We start from the raw sequence: 24,845 nt of genomic DNA, 5'->3' as shown, positions 1-24,845 counted from the left end.
TTCATTTGATACTCTCCTGGAGTCTATAATCTCTTTTGCCTTAGTCAGCAGTCGTCACTGCTGAGGCATATGTTATTTTCCCTGATATTCTCCTACTTTCTTTAAAATCAAACACCGTATTTTGGTAATGATAGTGTTTAAGGGAAAATTACTTTTACAACATAACTCTGTCGGGTCTTGGTAGAAGACTACTTTTATTTAAGAAAATATAGGATTTTCTGGAAAGGACTCTAATACACTGTAGACTCTAAACTACTGCTTTTTATAAAGTTATTTTGAATAAAAGGCTTACTTACACAAATGACACTAAATACTTATGAACTCACCAGCATTTATAAAAATTTTGATACTCGCTTTCAAAATAACTTGTATTCTCAGGTCTGCAATAGACAGGTACATCTCAGGCGCTTTTGGTGAAGACAGTTTTGTACCAAGCTGCACCTTTATTATTACTTGTATTACTTCGATGTTTCTATGAAATGTAAACTATGTAAAACTATTACTATTAATGCAATGGTTGTTGTACTTTGATTACTATATTGCATATGTTGTGATACTTGACATGACGTCATCCACCTTAGAACGTTTCTGCCGTTCCGGTTTTGGGGTGTGACAAATTGGTATCAAAGCAATGTTTATAGTGAGCTAAGTATATCAATTCATAAAAGATATACATCCTATAAATACTTAGGGATAAAACACTCTGACCAAGAATTATAGTTTAAAATATAACCATATTTTACCGAAGTATAAGAACATCCAGAATCTAAACACTCGAACACAAGTATCACAAGAAGAACATAAATAAAAGTCTTCAGATGTTGAGCATTACCGTCAAACCTGGGCAATTATGTAATCGTAAGTTGGAATAAATGTAACCTGATCAACTGCATTTATTCGAGATGCGATGAACGTGTGCTTGGAAGTGATAGTGGTGTTGCAACAGGTCTGAAACTTACCAACTAGGAATGCTAGAGCCAAACATAAAGTTTAAAATACTATGGGAGTATTTTGGAATACTAAAAGACTCACATTAATCCCAGAATCATATTCAAAAGATAAGAATCAAACAAGAAATTAAAATACCATAGGGGTATTTTAGGATCCATAGACAACCTTATGTGAAGAACTAAAAAGATCCTTATTGATATACCTACAATTACAAAGGGTATACTCCCAAGGTTATATATAATAAGGATCCCATAGGCTAAGAATGTGTGGTTTCGCTCTACTTCCTTTTCCTTGTTGGGATGTGGATATAGAGTAGTATCACATATTCGAAGGCCTATCGGATCTAAGCTATATATGATTTGTATACCCTGTGTAATCGTAGCGGGACTCGATATGGATCACCCAGTGAAATGTAATAATCTCTTAGGATTCTTTAGACATTTCCATTCTCGCACGAACCCTGTAGAAAACCCTATCCACTTCAGTGCTTGACAGAAGAGTTGATTCAGACCCAGAAGAGGTTCATTGAGAAGATTTCCAATTCGGAAATAAATGAACTAGGTCGAGAGTATTGAAACCACCAAGTGCCTATATCTTTTTAGGGACATCGGTGAGAAATTCGCCTAAACTTTCGAGATTTCCAGTCATCCATCATGAAGTGAAGACACCCAGAGTAGGAATCGGAAGTAAGACGGAGTAGAAATTCAATATGTCTATAGGAGAAGAAAACCCTAGGTAATTATCCGAAGAAAACCAATGCCGGTCCCAATCAAAGATACGAGGTAGACAGAGGGAGCTAGTACATGGAACCCGAGAAGTGTCTTTTCCTCGCGTTCGTCACACTAATACACCCATAAAATAATACAATTTAGTGAGTTAGTTGTTACACTACTCACGCTATGTGTTAGGTGAAACGCCTTTTCCCGTTGCCAGCAACACGATTAGAGCGGATCCCCACACCTCTATTGAGAGTGTTTAGCCATAAGCCTTCATGAGCCTCTCTTCCCGCGGTTTTCGTTCCGAACTGTTCTCAAATCTTTCCAGGACGGAGAGTGAAACCTTTCCCAGTATAAAGGTAACTTAGTAGGAACGATTCCCATCTTATGGCTTTTTCCGATACTCACACTCCTACCTTGAATACTAGGACTACATCATAGGGATGTAGGTCGACACTCAGACAACCAATATCCGAGTCACGGGAAAATTTAGACCTAACAAAGTAAGGATAAATACGTCCAGGGTTAACCATCGCCTCTCATCAGCTTGTGTTCTTTTCCATATAGGAAAACCATACATCCGAGGAAGCGTAACCCATCCGCTGGCAAGAAACCGACTCTCCTATTCGACGAAGCTACGTTCCAAGTTGTAGTCTCTACAGCCGTAGCAACTGTCACGGCTTACCTGAATGCTAACAATGCCAATGTTGGCAAGAGCCCTATCGGGGTTCCCGATCCCAGTAATGGACAACAGCAACCAACGCCTGCATACCCAGCCACTCAAGAACCCCAACTAAATCCACTAAAGAGAAAACTCAAGATCGAGGAGGGAAGTACCTCGGCTCGAGGACCTTTCGAAGGGTAATGAGTTGAGACAGCCAATACCCCTGTAAACCCTTCCATCCCGACTTCAAGGAGACCATACCTAGGAAACCTTCCCCACTGCAGCAAGTGTAGCTACCATCATCATGGTATATGTCGGGAACTCTTTTATGCTAGGTGCAACATGAAGGGGCATACTGCTCGCATCTGTAGAACCCCGATTGAGTTTATTACATCAACCACCAATGTGGCAGACAACCCAGTTTGCCGCCTATGTGGTGAGAATGGACACTTCAAGAAGGACTGTCCAACCGAAGGAAACAACAAAGACACAGGAGGGGTGTGACTCTACCTGGTTAGGGAGGAGCATCCAGGAAACTGGTAGATTTTTAGTATGTCTCTCAATCTTAGATAACTAACCAAAAACATTAAAAGGCTAATTCTAAATGTAATTACTTCCCCGTTAAGGCGAAAGTCGCAGCACTGTTATAAAATTCAAAATTTCATCAGGTAAAACTATAATGGCTAAATATATACGTTACGGCCATGTATAATTGAGATGGATAGACCTAGAGTGAGTGAAGGCCGCCTCATTTCCTATTCCTTGTTTGGTTGTGGATTTAGGGCGGAGTCCCTCAGTCAACAGTCCTCCCCACCTTAATTATACATGACTAGTATATGTTAGGCGATTAAAGAAATGCCTCATGATAATCCATTCATGAAAAGGTACTTTACTAAGAAACACTCAGGACCCTCTATAGTTTCGCGTCGACTCTATCAGTCCAAGTATCCACATCAGTGATACACAGGACGAAACCCGAGACGCCTGGAACTTGTGTGCTCGTTCGACACATGACTCTATCGACCGTCCTACTGTATCATGTCAAAGTGTGCCAACTTCGACGACTCTATCAATCATGGTTCGACTTCGTGCAACCATGTGTAAATCCCGAGTGTTGTGTAAAAAGAACTTTCTCCATAGCCATTTCGACAAATAAAGGTTCTTCTGAACCTAAACAAAATAAGAATAATAAAACCTAATGCGATCCGTCAGTCGTCACACGTATTTCAAACCACCCGAAGTACCCAGGAGAAAGGTACCACGCGCTGTTAACCAACCCTTCTTAGACAGATAGAAACCGAAGCGAAAGACACTGCAAGTATTTCCAGAAGACGATAACCACCTGAAGCATACTCCGTAGATCCCCCGGAAAGACCCTTCGCACCTCGCAATCAGGTTCGTGAATCAAGAGGATATAACTCATGGGACTGACTATTATAACTAAGTATATGCATAATGGTGGCATATAATTGAGCTAAAAAAGATTTAAGGTGTGTGCTTCCTCCCTACTCCCTGTTCCTCGTTGGGTTGTGGGTCTGGGGTGGAGTCGCACAACTGAACATCCTGCCGACCTCAATTATATGCGGCTCGCATACACCAAGTATTAGTGGTTAAGCCAAGTATGAGCTCTACCACGAACCTCATAGTAAAACCCTTCATCCTATTCCATAGAATAAGAGCTAGAGTCAAGAAAACCCCTGCGGGTTGAGCTGCTATAATGACCACAAATCCGAAATTTGCTGTCGTCCCGGTTAGACCAGTATAGTAGCTAACACCCTCGATTGGTAAAGAAATCTGAGTCGTAAGTGTCAAAGACATTGACTACGACCATCCATTCACGCTTAATCCCACGAATTAAGCATCTCAGCAGATATTCCGGAAATCCGGAAGTTGCGATAAGTTAAACTCTGAGAAGAATGGATGAGGAGATTAAAGTTCCGCGTAATGGAACCCTATACTCACTAGATTTGACCTAGACCGAGAAAACTCAGAACCTTCGGAAGAGTAGTCGCAGAAGATGCTCGCACTACTCAGACACTTTGTCCTCCCTGTTACCGACGAGTAGTGCATAGGACACTCCGCCCTTTCGCATGGAGGAAATCACCGTCGAAGATAGACTGCATTCTCCGAAGTGAACACTAGAATACCAAGATCCACAGAATAACTTTCGCAGCCAGGAATACTTGATCAAAATGCGAAAGTAGTTGTGTTAAGCCTTATAACCCAGATCCCGATGAGATTATAGACTTGACACCAGTCTAGGTGTTAGTCGATGGGTTATACAACAACACCCGCTTTCCACACTAAAATAAACCAACGCCTTGCAGATTAGAACATGTCTTAGAGATTCATTGGACTACTAGGTGTTCCACGAATACTATCTCGCATAGAAATAGTAGAACCACCTCCAGAGAGAGTCCAATACTCGTCTGGTGAATCCCTATCTCCCCGACCCTGAGGGTTTCCGTTAGAAATATCTCAAGAATCAGAAGTGCAGGTTCATTTTGCACAAGATTGAGATAGACACTCTGGAGGAAACAAGTACCCGTAGACACGCAATCCATCCGATGATCTAGAAAGTCTCTAAAAGCCAATTGACAGGAAGCGCGAATCCAAGGACAACCAAAGCTTCCTAAGAACCAACCTGAAGGACTGCACTTCCAGTATGAGAGAGAACGTTTGGAACTTTGGAATGGCAATCACACAAGTGTTGACCTCGCCATAGAAGTACACTATGTTCTGAGTACCGAAAAGCTCTACCCTTCCAAGAGCTTAGGACCATCCGAGATCCTTTACGGAGATTGGCCCAACCCTCGTCAGACCACTACTACTTTCGGATATTCCACAAGCTTCACCCCAGATCGATCCACTTCTTAGACTTGATAAGTGCTTACCCGATGTCACTCTTTGTATTCCACTCATCTTGATAGAAACCATTGAGAACCCTAACGTCGTAGACATACCTGTAGGAAATCACTAACTACACGAGACAGAATCCGCATCCCATAGGTGAAGGATTGTTGGAATAACACACACAGGCCAGAGATCACTTGGGAGTCCAAGGCAAACCTAATAGGAAGTACCCTCATCTCATTACTCGGTCATTCATACCTACTACCTTGCCTAAACCTGAATTTCGGGACGAAATTCCCTCTAACGGGGGGATGATGTGACAACCCGAAATTTATTCCGTCATTTTTAACCCCTTTTCCGTTAATAAGCCTCGTTTTATTTAACTGTCCGTTAACTTTTGGACTGGCTAATTAATTTGGGACTTTTTAAATGACTTTGTAAGGGTTGAAACAAATTAGAAACACCCTCATTAATCCCTTGAAAGGTTTTAGTTTCAACCAAGTCAAAATACGACCACTAAATCGGGTGCGACCAAAAGTCCCGTTTAACGGCAGTATCGGGTAGATTTCCACTGAGCCTCAACTCAAGCCCCTATATAAGGGAGAGCAAACTTCATTTCCACCTTTTTCACTCTCTCTCTACAACTTGTTTCCGAGCCAAAAACCGGCCGTTTCGAGCGCCAAACGAGTAAGCAATCTACCCTAACTTGTTGTATAGCTTAGCTAACATGAAAATTCGTATTTGAGACATCAAATAGGGGTAAATTCATGTGTTTATGGCCCAAGAACACTCTTGGACCGTGAACACCTCTAAGTGGGGTTTTTAAGCCCCAAAACCCCTCTAAACTACCCCTAAGGCTTAGATATGGCTAAATGACTTATGGGAACGGACTTAAAATACCTTGAACTTAACTTTTGGGGAGTAAACTTGAGTTTACTTCCCAAGAACATGCTTGGGCCGTAAACTCCTCTTCATGGGGAGTAAAATCGAATTCAAGTGTTAGAAATGCCCTCAAACACCTACTATAGCCTTGGAAAATATCTAGAAGCAACCCCCATTGAAGTAAAGGCTTTAAACTTCAATTAAACCAAGGAAATAGGAGTTTACGACCGTAAACCCCCATAGAATTGGTCCATGGGCCGTAAACTCCCATTAAGTGCCCAAATGATGCCCTAAACTCTTCTTTTGACTTGGAAAAATACATAGGATTTTATTCTCTACCATTTAAGACCCTAAAACACAAAAAGAACATGCATATAGGAACTTACAGATGTAAAATCCTTGTTTAAGGCCGTAAACTCCTCAAATGGTCCATTTGATGCCTTAAATCCATTCATACACTTTGTATTTGGACCTAGCTTAATTCTTTGAGTGATATAAGACCTTTTGGCATCCTAGAACACCCTCACCATGAGTTTACGGCCGTAAACTCATGGGGAGTTAGTCCTAGGGCCGTGAACTCTATAAAGAGTTTACTCTTGAAGAGTAAACTCCCTATCTAAGCCATACACACCCTTAAATGTTACCCGGGACACCCCTAACACTTCATCAAAGTGTTTTCCCCACTTTAGGATGCGTTTACTTGTTTAATTAGTATTATATGTACTAATTGTATATAAACATATGTCATCATATGTTAATAGGTCACTAAGTGTGTTCAAGTCTTTACTTGACACCGAGAACCCAACCGGCACCTCCGTCGGATCCACTTACAACAGGTGAGTTCATACCCCTGAATGAACCTTTTACATGTTTTTACATGTTTTAGTGGGGGGGGGGGGGGGGGAATACAAGTTAAACATGCCAGGTATCATATCAATCACATGTGATTGATAACCCGCATGCACAAGGATTTATTACACTGTCAACTGTTTTACCAAGTATGATACTGTAAATGGTTTTTCCAAAACGACTTTACTTGTTCAAATCTTTACTTATATTTTTTTATCAAAATGTGTTTACGAAAGGTTTCCAAAGGAATTCTAAAGGTTTTCAAACTTATTTTACAAAATAATACCAAGTCGTGATTTTCTTAAGTATAAAGGTTTTCCAAAGTTTTCATCAAGGTTTTCTTCCATGTTTTTATATTCCTACTTTGTTAGATACCACTACTTCGTTATACTTCTACTTAGTTAATACTCCTACTTAGTTAAATGCTACTACTTCGTTAACGCTTTCACTTCGTGATACGCTTATACTTGTCAAATGCTTCTACTTCGAGAAATACTACTACTTCGTAAACGCTTCTCCTTTGTTAATACTACTACTTCATAAACGCTCCTACATTATTACCGCTTCTACTTCACGAACCTCTCCTACTTTATTTATACTACTACTTCGTAAACGCTCCTACTTTATTACCACTTTTACTCCACAAACCGCTCCTACTTTATTAATGCTACTACTTCGTAAACGCTTATACTTTCTTAACACTTATAGTTTGAGAAACGCTTCTACTTCGTGAAACACTCCTACTTTGTTAATGCTTCTACTTAGTTAAATGCTTCCATATCGTTAAATGTATGCTTGTACTTGTATAGTTATATAAATAATGATTAAAGGACTTAGGAAGGCTAGTTCGCCCTATTTCCTTTTCTTCGTTGAGATGTGGTCTGGTGGGATCGGATATCCATCCGAAGGTCATTTGATCATTAATTATATGTTATGTATACATGTATAGACATATGGGTTTACATCGATCGGTTCAGTTATGAGTCTCTACTGCTAGTCCAACACTTACATCAGAATTCACTGTTCGGGATATATCTTCAGGACACGGCCTTCTCCGTTGTCTACTTGGTAACCAGAGTCTCTTGTAGGGAGAGCGGACATTGTGTGTATAGATCTATACGGGATTGACACCCCCGCACCCTGACTGCTAACTACAGTCCAAAGGCCTACCAAGCCAAGGGGTGACAAATGTCATACTTACACCGACGCTTGCAGGGCGTCAAGTACTCTAGTGTCGATTAGTATGGTTACGAGTATTCCATGTTACCTTATAATTCATGGCCTTAAGGTAACGAAGTTTAACACTGTATGCTGGAAATACACTCTTAGAATTACACTGTTTTAGACCTTGCTAGCTGTATCTTTCATTTGATACTGTCTGGGGTCTGTATTCACTGTTTTTAGACCTTGCTAGACGTATCATTCAATTGATACTGTCTGGGGTTTGTGTCTCTATGTTTTAGTCCTTGATAGACGTATCATTCATTCGATACCGTCTGGGGTCTGTATCTCCTTTTGTTAGACTGAGGCATGCGTGTCGTTCATTCTATACTCTCCTGGAGTCTATAATCTCTTTTGCCTAAGTCAGCAGTCTTCACTGCAGAGGCATATGTTATTTTCCCTGATATTCTCCTACTTTCTTTAAAATCAAACACCGTATTTTGGTAATGATAGTGTTTAAGGGAAAATTACTTTTACAACATAACTCTGTCGGGTCTTGGTAGAAGACTACTTTTATTTAAGAAAATATAGGATTTTCTGGAAAGGACTCTAATACATTGTAGACTCTAAACTACTACTTTTTATAAAGTTATTTTGAATAAAAGGCTTACTTACACAAATGACACTAAATACTTATGAACTCACCAGCATTCATAAAAATGCTGATACTCACTTTCAAAATAACTTGTATTCTCAGGTCAACAATAGACAGGTACATCTCAGGCGCTTTTGGTGAAGACAGTTTTGTACCAAGCTGCACCTTTATTATTACTTGTATTACTTTGATGTTTCTATGAAATGTAAACTATGTAAAACTATTACTATTAATGCAATGGTTGTTGTACTTTGATTACTATACTGCATATGTTGTGATACTTGACATGACGTCATCCACCCCAGAACGTTTCCGCCGTTCCGGTTTTAGGGTGTGACACCCATCTCCATCTACACACCAACTATCACCTCAATTACCCTTTTGTATCAACCTCCATCGTTTCTACAAACCTTACACCACCAAGCATCACCTCCTGCATCATCTTCTTTACATACCCACCTCCATTACCTTGTTCTTGATTCGTTTTTTTGACTTGTTGCCACCAGGTTCTGCATCAATTGCAAAAATGATGAAGGGATGAGCAGATCTATTAGTTCTCTTTGTATACACTTTGAGAGCTAGGACCGATTCTGGATTTTTTTGGGGTTTGGAAGACATGAAGTCAATTAGTCAGAGATTCGAACAGAGGATGGGTAATGCGACTTTCAGATCACTTAGGGAATTTCACTATAGTTGTTTGATGGGTGAAGAAGAAGAAATTCATCACATGGCTCGTTTGATGGGTGGAGTAGAAGAAATTCATCAGCAACGAGTGGAACTTGGATTCCTGGAGTAGGAAGCTTGAAGATCGAACGATCGATCGTTCATTTCTACTTTTATTGGGGTTCTCAAATTTGGGGTTGGGGGTATTAGGAGGTCACAAGGACATTAACATGTTTGTACAGATCTATGGTGCTTTCTTGAGAGAGAGAGAGAGAGAGAGATAGATAGAGAGAGAGAGGTGGGCCCCAAATTAGGTAATTATTTTATTTTTAATCTAAATTAAATAGAAAAAGCATAAAAAAAGTATATCAGAAGGGCATAATAGTCTTTTCAGTTTACTGAGGGACCAAAAACGCAAAGAAACTAGCTCAAAAGGACCACCAATCCAAAAAAGTCGTGGTTTGGACTAAAACCCCAAAATTTTGCGTACCACATGGACCATTTTTGCAATTTTGTCTTTTATATTTATTGTTGTTTTTAAATTTATTTATGTTCTTTCTTATATCATAATGAATATACTAACTGCTGGCTTTGATGTATTATAGGTAAAAGATGAAAGAAAAATCAAAATGAGAGAAAGATATTACTATGATTGAGTCATTGCCACTCTTTGTCCCTTCAACACCGTTTGTTCAAAAAATAGCACTATAATTGCATCATTTTTTTTCATTTCTTTCCATTTGAGCAAGAAATAGTAATGCACTTTTTGTTTTAACATTTTAGATTGCAATGGTGTAATCCAAGGAAAATATCATTGTTTATTCCAAAGAAATTCCATTGTATTGTTCATGCATTGTCAAAGATATTTGACAATCATTTTCTTAAAAAAGTCAAAGTTACTATTGGTGTAGAGTAAATAGTTTGTGGGATCTAGCATAGTATAGTTTCTTTTAGGCATGTGATCTCTTTTTTGTATGTGCCTTATTAGTTGTTTAATAATAGCATATTAGGACCTAAACAACGTATTTATGATGGTATTAGAACAAATAATTTAAGATAGTTTTATAATATTCGTAATCAGAATTTTGAAATCCAATAAAGCTGAAGATTATGATATTCTTCGAATGAAGTTTGAAACTTTTTGGATTTAAAAAGTATATTTTATTGTGCTTTATTTAGTCACCTTGGAGTAAAAATGTCATTAAATTACTAATAACATAAGTGTTGAAGGTTCACCTTAAGAAAAAATAATGTTAATAAAGATAAAAAAAAATTATATTATTATACTAATAAAATGTGTTAAAAAACAATTAAAACATGCATTAAATATCGGAGTCAAACACTATGGAATAAAAGTTGAAATTTTATGGTTTTTATAATAATTTAATTTTATGGATAAAATAATTTAAAATAATAATTAAAAGAAAACACTCTTACTCTAATATAACTTTCGAATCAAAATGAATCAAAAGAAAGTTATCATATAATATATAATAGATATATGATCTAAAGATTTATTTATATAAGGATGGTTCATATTATTATAAGGATTACATAATATATAACAATGTTTCATTTTACAGTATGATCAAAATATGCAAAATGAAATCATTAGGCATTGAGAGATATAAATGTTCGGTTCTTCGGTCCTATGAAACTGATTGTGGCCCATAAACTATGTGCTAAAATGTATAATTTTTTGTTGCTTTGTATCTATAATTTAAGTGGACAATATTTTCAAAAATATAATAACTTTTACTAAAAAAACCTTTTTAGTATATTTTTTTGAAACTAATATGAATGTTTTGATATTAAATTGTAAAATATGTTGATCTTTTTGGATGAAATTGTTTTAAATATGGTTACAAGTTCTTATAATTTGAACTAATTATCCTTCGTCTTGAAATTTTAAATAACTATTGTTAGAAACTACATTTTATATTATGAGTTATTAAAATATTTTAAATCAACCAAATTTTTTTATTATGAGTTATTAAAATATATTTTTGTACTTTATTTAGATTTTTTTTTTATTTTTTTTATTATTATTTTTTTTTTTTGCGTGAGAAAAGTGTTTTGGTATGTATAGAAGTACGTTATATTATATTGATACAAATAAGCTATAAAGATTATATAAGTCCCATAGAATAAAATACACACAAACAAATATCAAGAATCGAGTAAGTTAATATTTCTACCATCATTGTTAAAACATATTAAATTAACCAATTGCATCAATAATTTTTTTTGACCACAATCAGCTAAAGTCACATTATTTTTTACTTAACTTTTCTTTAACGCTTATAAAGCTTAACATATTAATTACAAACATATAAACTCAAGTTTAAATATGATATGTTTCGAGAATGAAAATTAATTATCGATAGGAAAATAATTTCCAAAAAGAAACTATTTGCCACCAGCCTAAGGCCAACCGGTGTACTTAGCACGAAGACGTCCGTGGTCTAGTTGGCCACGAACCACGGACGTGCACACCGTCCCGGTGGTTCGTGGTCGACCGTGGTCGTTGCAAGTTGTGGTCGGGACAACGAATTGAAACGAGGATTGCTATTGGTTGTTTCTTTTTGAGCCGTTGAACGGCTATTTGGCCGTTCCTTTTTTTTTTTTTTTTCAAACTCAATTATAAAAACTCAATACCAAAACACATACACATACATACACATTCTACACTCAATTACACCTATGGATCCCTCGATAAATATGAAATTTTTAAAAAGTTTTGACTCGGATGACGACGTAGAATTCGTCGAGACATTCTTCAATGTTGTGCAACACGTTCACGCCGAAGAAAGTTCGAATGCAGCGCGTACAAGGGCGGTCGTCAATCGTGATCGCCAAGCCGCACACGACTTATTGGTACGTGATTACTTTGCCGATAATTGTCTTTATAATGACGACTCGTTCGAACGTCGTTTTCGTCTGAATAAGGCTATATTTTTACGTATTAGTAATGCTTTAGAATCTCGTTATGATTTTTTCAAACAAAAACCCGACGCTAGAGGAAGAATGGGTTTTAGTAGTATACAAAAATGTGCGGCTGCTCTTAGGTATTTGGGATACGGTATAGCATTTGATGCATCTGACGAATACTTGAAAATATCCGAGAGGACCGCGGTTGAATGTGTAGATTGGTTTTCTGCATGTGTTTATGAGGTTTTTCACGAAGAATATTTGCGTAAACCTACTCAACGTGATATTAAGAGATTATATTCGGCTCATGAAGAGAGGCATGGATTTCCCGGTATGCTTGGCAGTCTAGATTGTACGCATGTGGCTTGGGAAAAATGTCCAACTGCATGGCGTGGTCAGTTCACTCGAGGAGATATAGGTGAACCAACTATCATCCTAGAAGCTGTTGCATCTCAAGATTTGTGGATATGACATGCCTTTTTTGGAGTAGCGGGGTCTAAGAACGACCTTAATGTTCTTGGTCAGTCTCCACTTTTCAACGATATTTGGACCGGCAAAGCACCTGATATGACGTTCCCGGTAAACGGGCACGCATACAAATATGGTTACTACCTTGGTGATGGGATATACCCAGATTATTCTACATTGATGAAGGCATACTCAGTTCCTCGAAGTGAAAAAGCAAAATTGTTTACAAAAAAACAGGAATCAGCGAGAAAGGATATCGAGAGGGCATTTGGAGTCCTTAAGCAAACATGGCATGTAGTGAAATATGCTACACGACTTTGGGATAAAGAAAGAATTAAGCGAATGGTCCTAGCATGTATTATAATGCATAATATGATTATTGAAGATGAAGGTCGAGCGATTTGCACGTATGATCTGAACGACGTTGTCGTTCCAATTGAGGAGTTCGTACCCGGAACGAATGCTTTTTTGGAGCGAGCTGTCGAAATTCATAACAGTGAAACGTGTTTCAATCTTCGAGAAGATGTCGCGGAACATTTGTACCAACATAACATGAACGACGATTAGGATTTTTATATGTATGTTTGTTCGTTTTCTTATTAATGTAATGTTTGTTTTCTAGATTAACTAAGTAATGTAGTTTAAAATTGTTATTTTATTTTTATAATTAATGAAAAAATAGTTTTAAAAAAATAAATGCTTTTTACTTTTAAAAATTGTAATTTTATTTTAATTTTTGGATTAAAAAAAAAGTAATGTTATTGTATTTTTGAATTAAAAAAAAAGTTATTTTATTGTATTTTTGAATTAAAAAAAAAATAAAAATAATGATGTGGAGTGGTGTGTTAGTGGTAAGTATCCCATGTTAGTGGTAATGGAATGTGGTGCTGATGTGGCACCCACCACATATGTGGTATGTGGTGGGTATAACGGATGGTCTAATAGAAGCTAATTGCTCAAAGAACTTATTTGTTGATATATACTCTAATCCTAAATGATATATGCAAATGCATTACGTGACAATCAATAAAGTTCAAGGACAAACAATTCCAAATGTAGGTATTTATTTTTTAGAATCAGATTTCTCGCATAACCAGAGGGATATCACATGTGAATACACAAATATTAGTGACTCTAACGAACAATTCAAAAATAGTAATGTCTGTACAACAAATGGGTGTATAAATAAGTATTGTACAATTAACAATGTACAATCAATATTGTGTTCGTACACATTTATAAACATTCATAACTCTTTATTTTTCAATATTACTGGTATTGTATTTGCTATCATGACTTTAATTTATTATTGTTTTGATGTAGGAATTATTTACGTAAAAAACTAATCCTCTCTAAAAACTAATTTCTGAAAAAAAGTATTCACACCCGACGCTTAGCGCGGGTAAACGGCTACTCTCTCTCTCTTTCTCTCTCTCTCTCTCTCTGTATATATATATATATATATATATATATATATATATATATATATATATATATAGAGAGAGAGAGAGAGACACACGATAGTTTCAGGTTTTTAAGAATTCAACTTATAGATGTCAATACACAAATAACTTGTGTTCTACTTTTAAATCTTTAATGTTTCATTAATTGTGAAATTAACTTGATAGTTTCAGGTTTTTAAGAATTCAACATATAGATGTTAATGCCTTTAATCTTCGTGAGTTCTTAAAATTTAAAAAATGATGGTATGTAAAAACCCAGAACCACTTATGGTCTCCTTTTATGTGTGCCTATTACTTAATAAAAACCGTCAATATCACAACTAAATCAACATAGAAATAGTAGGGGCTGCTGTTGTTTCCGTATTTTTGGTCCTGTATTGACTAAAATGCACCTGATGTTTGGGAAATTTTTTTATTAATGTTGTTGATGTTATGACGTTTGCACCTGTTTGCAACTTTGTTATTGTTTCTTAAGTTTTATGTAGGTATGCCACTGTTTGCACTGTGTATTTTCAATCTTTCTGGTTTTGAGTCTAAATAATTGTTGATGATGATGGGTTTTAGGTAAAACAAATAAACAAAAAAAAAAAAAAACAATTCCTAAGTTCACATGCAACCTACTTTGGATCTATGTTTTAACTATTGAACATATAACTTTGAATTGCAAACAAGAACCCTAGAGGAGAGAGACTATTTTCGAAAATAAATAACTAGGGTTTTAGAGTTACATACCTTTCAATTGTTATAGTAAACAATTGATAATCCTCTTGAACTTGATCTTCTTGGAAGCCTAGCACCACAAATGTAACGCCTCTAATGGAATCACACTCAAGAACTAGCAAGAAGGAAACTTGAAGGAGAGAGGGTAGGGTATGCAAAAATAGGCCTAAGGTTTCTTCCAAGGTAGGAGTGGCCGAATTTAGGAGCTGGGAGGCTCCTTATATAGCTGAGGGATCTAGGGTTTAGGGAAAACCCTAATACTCCTTTGCTTGGAGCCTAAGCTAATCCAAAGGCCTTATCCAAGCCCCCTTGGACGAAATTATTAGGGTTTCCCCCTATAGATTTCGTCCACCCCCTTTCCAAGGAGGTTTTGGAGCTTTCCACTCAACTATTAGATAATTGCAAACTAGTCCCTGCACTTTATAACTAATATAGTTAACCCCAAAATTAATTCTAATTAATTTTTGGCTAACTATTAATTAAACATTATGATTTCTAATAAATATATTAATCTTTTAACATATTAATAAATCATTTATATTAATTTATTAATCTTATAATAAATCAATATCTCTCCTTTCATAATTTCCTTGTCCGGTTGCTAGGTTTGAGGGCGACCCAAAAGGACTGTGCTGCTATCAATTCAAGTACATACCAATTATAGTTATGGGCTTAGACACCTAATCCAACAGTTTCCCACTTGGATAAGTCTGTAACTATAATTGCTAGTATGACTTCTAAATTTGACCAACAAATTGTAGCTTCCAAAAGCTGTTGCCGAACTCTGACCCAGTCAGTTATGTGTCCTAAGATAAGTGATCACATGACCCTTTATTCTACTAGATTTCCCTAGATATAAGACATAGAATACAATCAATCTCTTTGTCCAGAATCTATGTTTCTTGATTTTTGATTTGTGATGATATAGGACTTCTAACCGAACACATCAATTTAGTCCTAGTTGGGCCCAACACAAAAGTCAACACCAAATCATCGAGGGCCCACGAATATCGCTTTTTCCATTAGGTAAAAAGGAACGAATAAACATCGAATCATATTCTTGTATCTTTTACTCATCAAACCATACATGACAATACGTTTTATAACACCAAGTTACTGTTGCGTTTTCGTATCATCAATGTATGGCCGACTTGCAAATTACAACTCATATATCTTTGTTTCAAGATCATAGATATTATTGTCTCAGTATTACTCGTGATGAATTCCATGAAGTAATACTCTGAGTATGGGTTTATCCAATACTCAAATCTCACTCTCTGAGTACTCATGAACATTGCAATAATTCTATTGCTATGTCTATCCTTAGACAATTTGCAATCCAATTTATGACAGTCTTAATTCACTACTTACTTCCAAAAGTATGAGCGACTATGGAGTTTGAACAATCATATTATTCGGGAAGTAAAACATGCAAAATATGAAACCCAATAATAAACAATTGACAAAAGGCAGTAAACAAACTCATAAATAATACTTCATTATTTAATCACCAAAAGTCAATTACATTTACTTTGTAATAAGTTTCTGAACTAGACTAATCTAACCACTAAAACTAATATCATCTTTCAGCCCTATGCTTCGAGCATGCTGAATATGCTTAGCCCTACTCAGACCCTTTGCGAGGGGATCTGCTGGGTTATCTTCAGATGATACCCTCTTTACAACAAGATGGCCTTCTTCTACTCTATGTCTGATGAAATGGTACTTTCTGTCGATATGTCTGGTTTTACCATGGTCTCTGGGTTCCTTAGTTAAGGCAACCGCTCCCTTATTATCGCAGAATAGTTCCATAGGCTCCTGGATGGTTGGAACAACTTTGAGATCCCCGATCAAGTTCCTCAACCAAGCTGCTTCTTTAGACGCTTCACTCGCTGCTATGTACTCTGATTCACAAGTAGAATCAGCCACCGTATCTTGCTTGGAACTTTTCCAAGTAACTGCTCCTCCATTCAGTAGAAATACCTAGCCAGATTGAGAACGGAAGTTATCTCTATCCGTTTGAAAGCTGGCATCACTGTAACCATCTACTCTCAAAGTATCATTGCCACCAAGTACAAGAACCCAGTCCTTTGTTCTTCGCAAATACTTGAGTATATTCTTTACTGCTATCTAATGAGCTCTTCCTGGGTTTCCCTGATATCGACTGGCCATGCTCAAAGCAAAGGCCACATCAGGGCGAGTACATGTCATAGCGTACATGATCGATCCGACAACGGAAGCATAAGGTACACGACTCATGTCAGCTATTTCCTCATATGTACTAGGGCATTGAGTCTTACTCAATTTTGTGTTGCTCTGGATAGGTAGCTCTCCCTTCTTGGAATTTTCCATACTAAACCTCTTTAGTACCTTATCCAAGTATGTGCTCTGACTAAGTCCAATTAGTCTCTTCTTTCTATCTCTCAATATCCTAATCCAAAGAATATAGGCAGCTTCTCCAAGGTCTTTCATGGCAAAACACTTTCCAAGCCAAGACTTAACTTCGTTCAAGGTTGGAATGTCGTTAACAATGAGTAATATGTCATCGACATATAACACCAGAAAAGTTACTATACTCCCACTAGCCTTGATATACACACAAAACTCATCTTCACTCCTAGAGAAACCAATCTCTTTGACTTTCTCATGGAAGCAAAGATTCCAGCTGCGAGATGCTTGTTTCAATCCATAAATGGATTTCTCAAGCTTACACACTCTATTGGGAAACTTTGCATCAACAAAACCCTCTGGCTGATTCATGTAAACATCCTCAGCCAACTTCCCATTAAGGAAAGCAGTCTTGACATCCATCTGCCAGATTTCATAGTCATGAAAGGCAGCTATGGCGAGCAATATCATGATAGATTTAACCTTGGCTACTGGCGAGAATGTTTCATCATAGTCAACCCCTGGGGTTTGTGTGAAACCTTTCGCAACCAGTCTAGCCTTGAATGTGTGCACATTCCCATCCATGTCTATCTTCTTCTTGAAGATCCATTTGCACCCAACTGTCTTACAACCCGGTGCATTATCAACCAAATTCCAAACTTGGTTGTCATACATGGACTTTATCTCGCTGTCCAATGCCTCTTTCCACTTGGAAGCCTCTGGACATGCTATTTCTTCCTTATAAGAGACTGGTTCATCTAAACTCACCAGTGTCCTATCACTGATGAATGTGTCACCGTCTGAAGTAGTATGAAAACCATCCAACTCAGGTGGCACACTCACCCTAGTGGATCTTCGAAGAGGTAATGATTTATCAACTGGTTCAACAAGAACTATTTCCTCTGGTTGAGTGCTAGTGTCATCTAAGGTTCCTTCATTAGTTGACTCTTGAATCTCTTTAAGGTCAATGGTACTCCTACTGTCCTCTTTGAATATGAGCTCTCTTTCTAGAAAGACTCCTCTTCGTGCTACAAAAACCACATTCTCACTAGGTCTGTAGAACAAATATCCAAAAGACTGTTTTGGGTAACCAATGAAAAAACATTTCTAACTTCTTGCTGCTAGCTTGTCGTGAGTCTCTCTTCTTATGAAAGCTTCACAACCTTAGAATTTAATATGTGCTAATGAGGGAACTTTCCATGTCCACATTTCGTGAGGTGTTTTGGCAACCTTCTTTGTTGGGACAAGATTTAGGATGTGGGCGGTTGTTTCTAAGGCATAGCCTCAGAAATCAATTGGAAGTGGAGCATGACTCATCATAGAACGAACCATGTCTAACAAGGTTCGATTACGCCTCTCGGCCACACCATTTAACTGTGGTGTCCTAGGAGGAGTCAATTGTGAGACTATCCCACATTCCTTTAGATAGCCGTTGAACTCAATGCTAAGATACTCTCCGCATCTATCAGATCTAAGTATCTTTATTTTCCTGCCTAATTGATTTTCGACCTCATGTTTAAACTCTTTGAACTTTTCAAAGGTTTCTGACTTATGTTTGATTAACTATACATAACCATATCTACTGTAATCATCAGTGAAAGTCATATAAAATCGATTAGCATCTCTTGTGGTTGATCTGAATGGTCCATAAACATCTGTATGTATGAGGTCCAACAAACCTTCACCTCTTTCACAAGACCATGTGAATGGTGATTTTGTCATCTTTCCCAAAAGACAAGATTCACACAGATCATCTGATTTTAGGTCAAATGATTCCAACACTCCATCCTTTTGGAGTTGGACTATGCGTTTCTTGTTAATGTGTCCAAGACGACAATGCCACAAGCATGCCTTGTCTACACTATTAGACAAGTCAATATTAAACTCACTATTTCCAAAGCTATCAACACAAGTCACTGTTTCATACACACCATCACAAGGTAAAGCTTCAAACACAAAAACACCTTTCTTATAAACAGAAATTGAACCATTCAAATCATTAAAAGAATATTTAAAACCTTGTCTGAACAATGCATGAAATGAAATAATGTTTTTCGTCATCTCAGACGAATAGAAACAATTCAATAAATCTAATCTAACATCATTACTAAACAAAAGTTGATAAACTCTGATCTTGGTCACTGGTGAAGACTTCTTGTTTCCCATGATCAAGTTTATCCTTCCTCGCTCTATCTCCTCACTTTCCTTTAGCCCCTGCAAATAAGAGCAGATGTGAAAACCACATCCTGTATCAAGGACCCATGAACGAGAAGATAATGAGTTATTAGAATAAATAGTGTAAATACCTGCCGAAGATGGCTTCACTTTGCCATCTTTGATATCCTGTAGATATTGTGGTCAGGTTCTCTTCCAATGCCCTTTTTGATTGCAATAAAAGCAAATAGCATCCTTTGGATCAGAAACATGGGGAATAGAAACATTGGGCTTAGCCTTTGGGCCACCGCTAGATGACCCGACTTGGACCTTTGCCTTCCAGTTTTGCTTAGGAGGACCTTTCCTCTTTTTCCCCTTTCCCTGTCCAATAGCTAGGATAGGAGCACTTGCAGGAGTGGAGGCTATACTTTTATCCTTCATCCCTGCTTCAGCAATCTGCAACAAGTTATGCAATTGGGCCAGTGTCTGCTCAGTGTTGTTCAAATGGTAAGTTAAGATAAACTGACCATAACAATCGGGTAATGAGTTCAAGACCATGTCAATGGCCAAATCCTCATCAAAATGAATGTTGAGCTTGACCAAACGCTCTATGTAGCGTTGCATTCTTTGCACAAGAGATACAACCGACTCCCCTTCTTTCATCTTGAAAGCCATGAGTGACTTGACTACTTCGAACTTTTCTTCACGAGCTCGTTTATGGTACTTTTCCATAAGGTCCTTGTTCATCTCAAAAGGCCAGTAGTCCTCATAGTACCTTTGCAGTTCTGGGGACATGGTTGCGACCATGATGCATGCCACTTTGGTAGCATCATCATAGTGCTTCTTGTAGACAACATACTCTTCAGGAGTGGCTTTGGACTCATCAAGTTCTTTGAGCTCCTTTTCAAGGACATATTCTTTGTCCTCGAATCGAAGTGCCATCTTGATGTTACGCATCCAATCGTTATAGTTAGAGCCATCCATAACGAATTTGGAGCAAATGTTGAGTAAAGAGAAGTTGTGGCTGGAGGATGAAGCATAAGTGTTTCCAGGAGTAGACATCTGAAAAGAAAGATAGTTTTAGTTAGATTTCATGACACCTTAATATAATAACCCAAAAATATCATATCAAGGTTAGGATCCGACTATGAAGATTGTTGGGCTGTAGATAGTTTTGATGTTGCGTCTTTTGGGCTCGTTGTTTAGCTTTGTATTCTCCGGTTTGGGCCTGTCCAACCGAGAGCTTTTTATGTATAGTATTTAAGTTAATGCTTGCATGCATATTAGGGTAAGATTCTAGAGATTATCGAAATAGCGATTGATCAAGAGTAAAATATTTTTCTGTAATCGTTCTTGTAATCTTCTAATCCTTTACAGTTGATGTTCTTAATCGAGCTCTTCTAAGGATTTTATTTAATCATTCGACACATTTGATTCAAGCTGTTTGTTCTTATTATTGCGTTTTTACTGTTTCATATTCATATACTTGTTCAAGATCTAATCGATCTTCATAGATTAAAAGTTTTTTTAATCCCATCAATTGGTATCAGAGCAGGAGGCTGTGTAATCAATACACATCTTTTCTGTGAAAAAGATTTCCATTAGGGTTTTTCCGCAATCATCGATATTTATTGAGCCGTCATCTTAATTGACGTATCTTAGTATTTATTGTTTTGCCCTAGTCTGCTTTATTACAAGTCTGATCTTTGAACAGGTTTTTACGATCATAATGGACGCGACGCAATCAAACCCTATTAATATATCCAACAGCATCGGTTCGACGACAAAGATTCCAATCTTATACACCCATGACTATGAAGTATAGGCGCATCATTTTGAAGATTACGTGATTGGATCGGAGGACAATGGTTATCTCATCTGGGAAGCCATCATCAATGGACCGTTTTCAAACTCTGCAACATCCAGAATCATTAAGACGCAAAAAGAGTACAACGATCTGCTTAAGGACGTGACGGATATTGCGCAAGATGAAAAAGACAAATTCCAGTGCAATATTAAGGCGCTAAGGTTGATCAGATTCGCCCTTCAGTCCGACACATTCAGGCTGGTCAGCTCATGCACTACGGCGAAGGAAGTATGGGATAGACTTCGCGAACTGTATTCCACAGACGAAGATCTTGAACATTCCATCCAAACCTTGCTTCTATCTGAGTTTGGTGAATTCAGGCAAGGGGCCGAAGAAACAGTGACCTAGACGTTTGATCGCTTCAATCATCTTCTCAGCAAGATGATCAAACACGACATTGAAAGGAAGCTCATTGAACAAAAGGTTACTTTCTTGAACGGACTGAGATCTGAATGGAGAGCAGTTGTTTCCACAGTCAAAGCCCATGAACAGTTTAAATCTTACTCTTTGGCGAAACTGGTGGGTATTCTAAAGTCGCAAGAGAAGATTGTGGTTCAAGAGAAGAATGTTGTCTCTAGTCTTGGTTCGTTGGCCCTCCTATCTAAAAGTAAAGCTGTGATGGAGGATGAAGAGCTCAACTTGGAAGAATATGACCTCTCAACTGAGGATTATGCCATGATGGTATCCGATCCTAAGCGGTTCATAAAGAAGAGATTCCCCAGCAACAAAAACCGAAACTGGCAGGGGAGTTACAGCTCGGAAAAAGCGAACAATGAACCGAAAGCTGAGGAGCCCAAGAAGGAACCGAAAGCAGATGGTGATTCCGGAGTAAGCTGTTTCTATTGTGGTGGCAAGAACCACTATGCTAAGGACTGTGTTCTTAAGAAGATGGCTGAAAAGGACGATGGAAATGATGAGGAAGCCGTGCTACAGAAGAGATTGGATGAGTTGAGAAAGAAGAAGTCTACTGTTAGCCCTTCTATTAATGCTCTTATTGTGCAGGGTTCGGTTAATGACGATGAGTTCGGTAGCACATAAGTTTGGTCTACTGACTCAGAAGACGAAGAAGTGAGGAAGCCTACTCATGGAAAGGCTTATGTGGCTAAGGAGGAAAGCAGTGGTGGAAAATGCTTCATGGTGACTGACGTATCTCAAATGAGGGGATACAATACCGATGGAGGAAGCAATGGACCGAAGGTGCAGGAGGATATGTGCTTTACGGCCAAACCACTCAGCCAGCAGTTCAATGAGCTCGATGAACTGATAAAGAAGGTACAATCTGTTTTTATTTCATCTAAAGTACCACCATCCTCATACGAGAAAGAACTAAAAAATATTAATACAAGAATTTCTCATTTAGATAGTAGCCTAACTCAAACTCGAGTCACCAATTCTAACCTGACTGATCAATTAAGCAGGGCGGCGTCGAAGAGTGAGGAGCGGCGAATGTGGATTGAGTTAAAAGAGTCGGAATTAGTTAAAGTTAAAGACGAAAACATTTATTTGCAGAGAGACAATTTAAAATTGTTAAAACAACGAAATGTTTTTTGTTTAATAGCTAAACATTTATATTCCAATATTACTCAACTTCACTTGGATTGTGAGATAGGCCAAAAGATCCATCGCATGATTTTGCCCTTTCTAGAATTTAAGGAGGATGAAATCGATGTCGAAGCCTACAAATGTGAGAGTGTGATATCGTCTGATGATGTCAATCCGACCTACATGTATGGACTGGACAAAATTGAGTCCTTCATTAAATCCAAAGACCACAAGGACATGCTCAAAAATCTTTTGGACGAAAATGACAGACTTAAACTGAGAACCGAAACTATGCAAAAATTTGACTCTCTAAACGCCAACGTAAGCTCAGAAAATAAAATCGATGTTGAAAATGCATCTGAGCTTAACGAAGACGATAACATGAGTGAAATTTCTGTAGAGGATACGGTTGACTGCTCAGAATTTGTTAAAAGCGAAACTGAAAACCACAAAAATCTGATTTCTGAAAATTCTGTGGAATTCGCTAGATTGTCCCAACAAAAGTCCCCGAAATTGGTAGAAAAAGCTGTTGTGTATCAAAAAGTCAGGACCACTCCGAATCAAGTATACAAAGTGACAGGAGTAACCGAACATCAAACGGCTGAGCTCACAGACATTGTAAACGAAGATAATGCAGATGGCTGTGATGAGTACTTCTGGGAAGCTCCAATAGATAATGGAAACGAAACTGTTGGGCTATCTGAAAGAACCTCCTGGATGAGAAAAGGGAGATACATACCTGAACCCTTGAATAAGCCTGATAATTTCAGTGAACCAAGTACCAGTGGTACAAAAGATATTCCTCAGGAGAATGATCATTCAGCAAAAGAAGACACTCCTTCTACTCCCTCAGTTCAAACAGAATCTTCTTCGGATATTCCCTCTGCTCCTTCGGCTCAAAGTAAAACTCATGAAGTTCAAAAGGAACCAGCCAAGGAGACAACAAAAACGAAAGCGAACGTTCATCATCAACCCAATCAGATGAGAGATAAGAAGATAGAGAGGAACCAAAGATACAGGAAAAACCTTTCTGAAAGGAAACAATTCTGGCACTCCCAGAATGCATACTACTCGCACCAAGACAAGCATCTGAAGTATGAAAACAATCCTGTAAGAAAGCCAAGGTTCGGTCCGCAAGAAAATACCAACCGAAAGCCAAGGTTCGGTTCGCAAGAAAATACCAACCGAAAGCAAAGGTTCGGTTCGCAAGAAAACACCAACCGAAAGCAAGGACTCGGTTCTGATAAGGACTTCGATCGAAACCAAAGGTTCGGTTCCAAGAACAACTCCAACCGAACTCAGAGGTTCGGCTCAGAAATCAAAAGAGAACAAGACTTGAAGGTCAGCCCCTCCAACGATCAAAAGCAAAAGGGTCACTTAGAGTCATCATCCAGGAAGACATCTCCATCCAAATCCTCTCTTCCTAATTCGTCTCGTTCTTTTACTTCCACCCATTCATCTCCATCTTGCTCTAAAGCTAATTCCGTTGGTTCTCAAAAACCTAATTCATCAGCTGAACAAAAGGGAAAGCAGAAGGTTGATGAATCCAAACCAGAGTCCAAAATGAACACACCCAATCCTAACAAAATAAAAGTCTATACCATTAAAAAGAAAGATGAAACAACTCTAATAAAACGAACATATCTAGTTAACATCTCTCTTACTATTCCAGTTCCCATGAAAAGCTCACATGGACCCAAGAAACTTTGGGTTCCTAAATCTGCTTAATTTTTGCAGGTTATGAGTGACGAGCAGTTTGACGAAGAATGGTACATCGACAGTGGCTGCTCGCGTCACATGATAGGGAGGAAAGAGGAGCTCAGGGAATACAGATCTCTTGCTAATGGTGGCAACGTCAAGTTTGGAAACAACTCTTTCGGCACCATAAAGGGATACGGGATGATAACGAATGGTGACT

General features: G+C 37.9%; 1 protein-coding gene across 1 annotated transcript; it reads left to right on the top strand.

Moving 5' to 3' along the window:
* Positions 1-12,097: 12,097 nt before the first annotated feature.
* Positions 12,098-12,796, top strand: LOC145098495 (uncharacterized). The gene has a single exon (XM_079036131.1). The coding sequence runs from the start codon at positions 12,098-12,100 to the stop codon at positions 12,794-12,796; it is 699 nt and encodes a 232-aa protein (XP_078892257.1).
* Positions 12,797-24,845: the final 12,049 nt, after the last annotated feature.

This window comes from Lactuca serriola, chromosome 4 (genome assembly GCF_051521515.1).
Source record: "Lactuca serriola cultivar US96UC23 chromosome 4, Lser_US96UC23_V15, whole genome shotgun sequence".
Classification (NCBI taxonomy): Eukaryota; Viridiplantae; Streptophyta; class Magnoliopsida; order Asterales; family Asteraceae; genus Lactuca; species Lactuca serriola.
This window is presented reverse-complemented; position numbering and strand designations above follow the sequence as displayed.

Bases quoted from the DNA above. Each gene is read 5' to 3' on its own strand.
- LOC145098495 (XM_079036131.1), top strand. From the start codon at position 12,098: ATGGATCCCTCGATAAATATGAAATTTTTAAAAAGTTTTGACTCGGAT.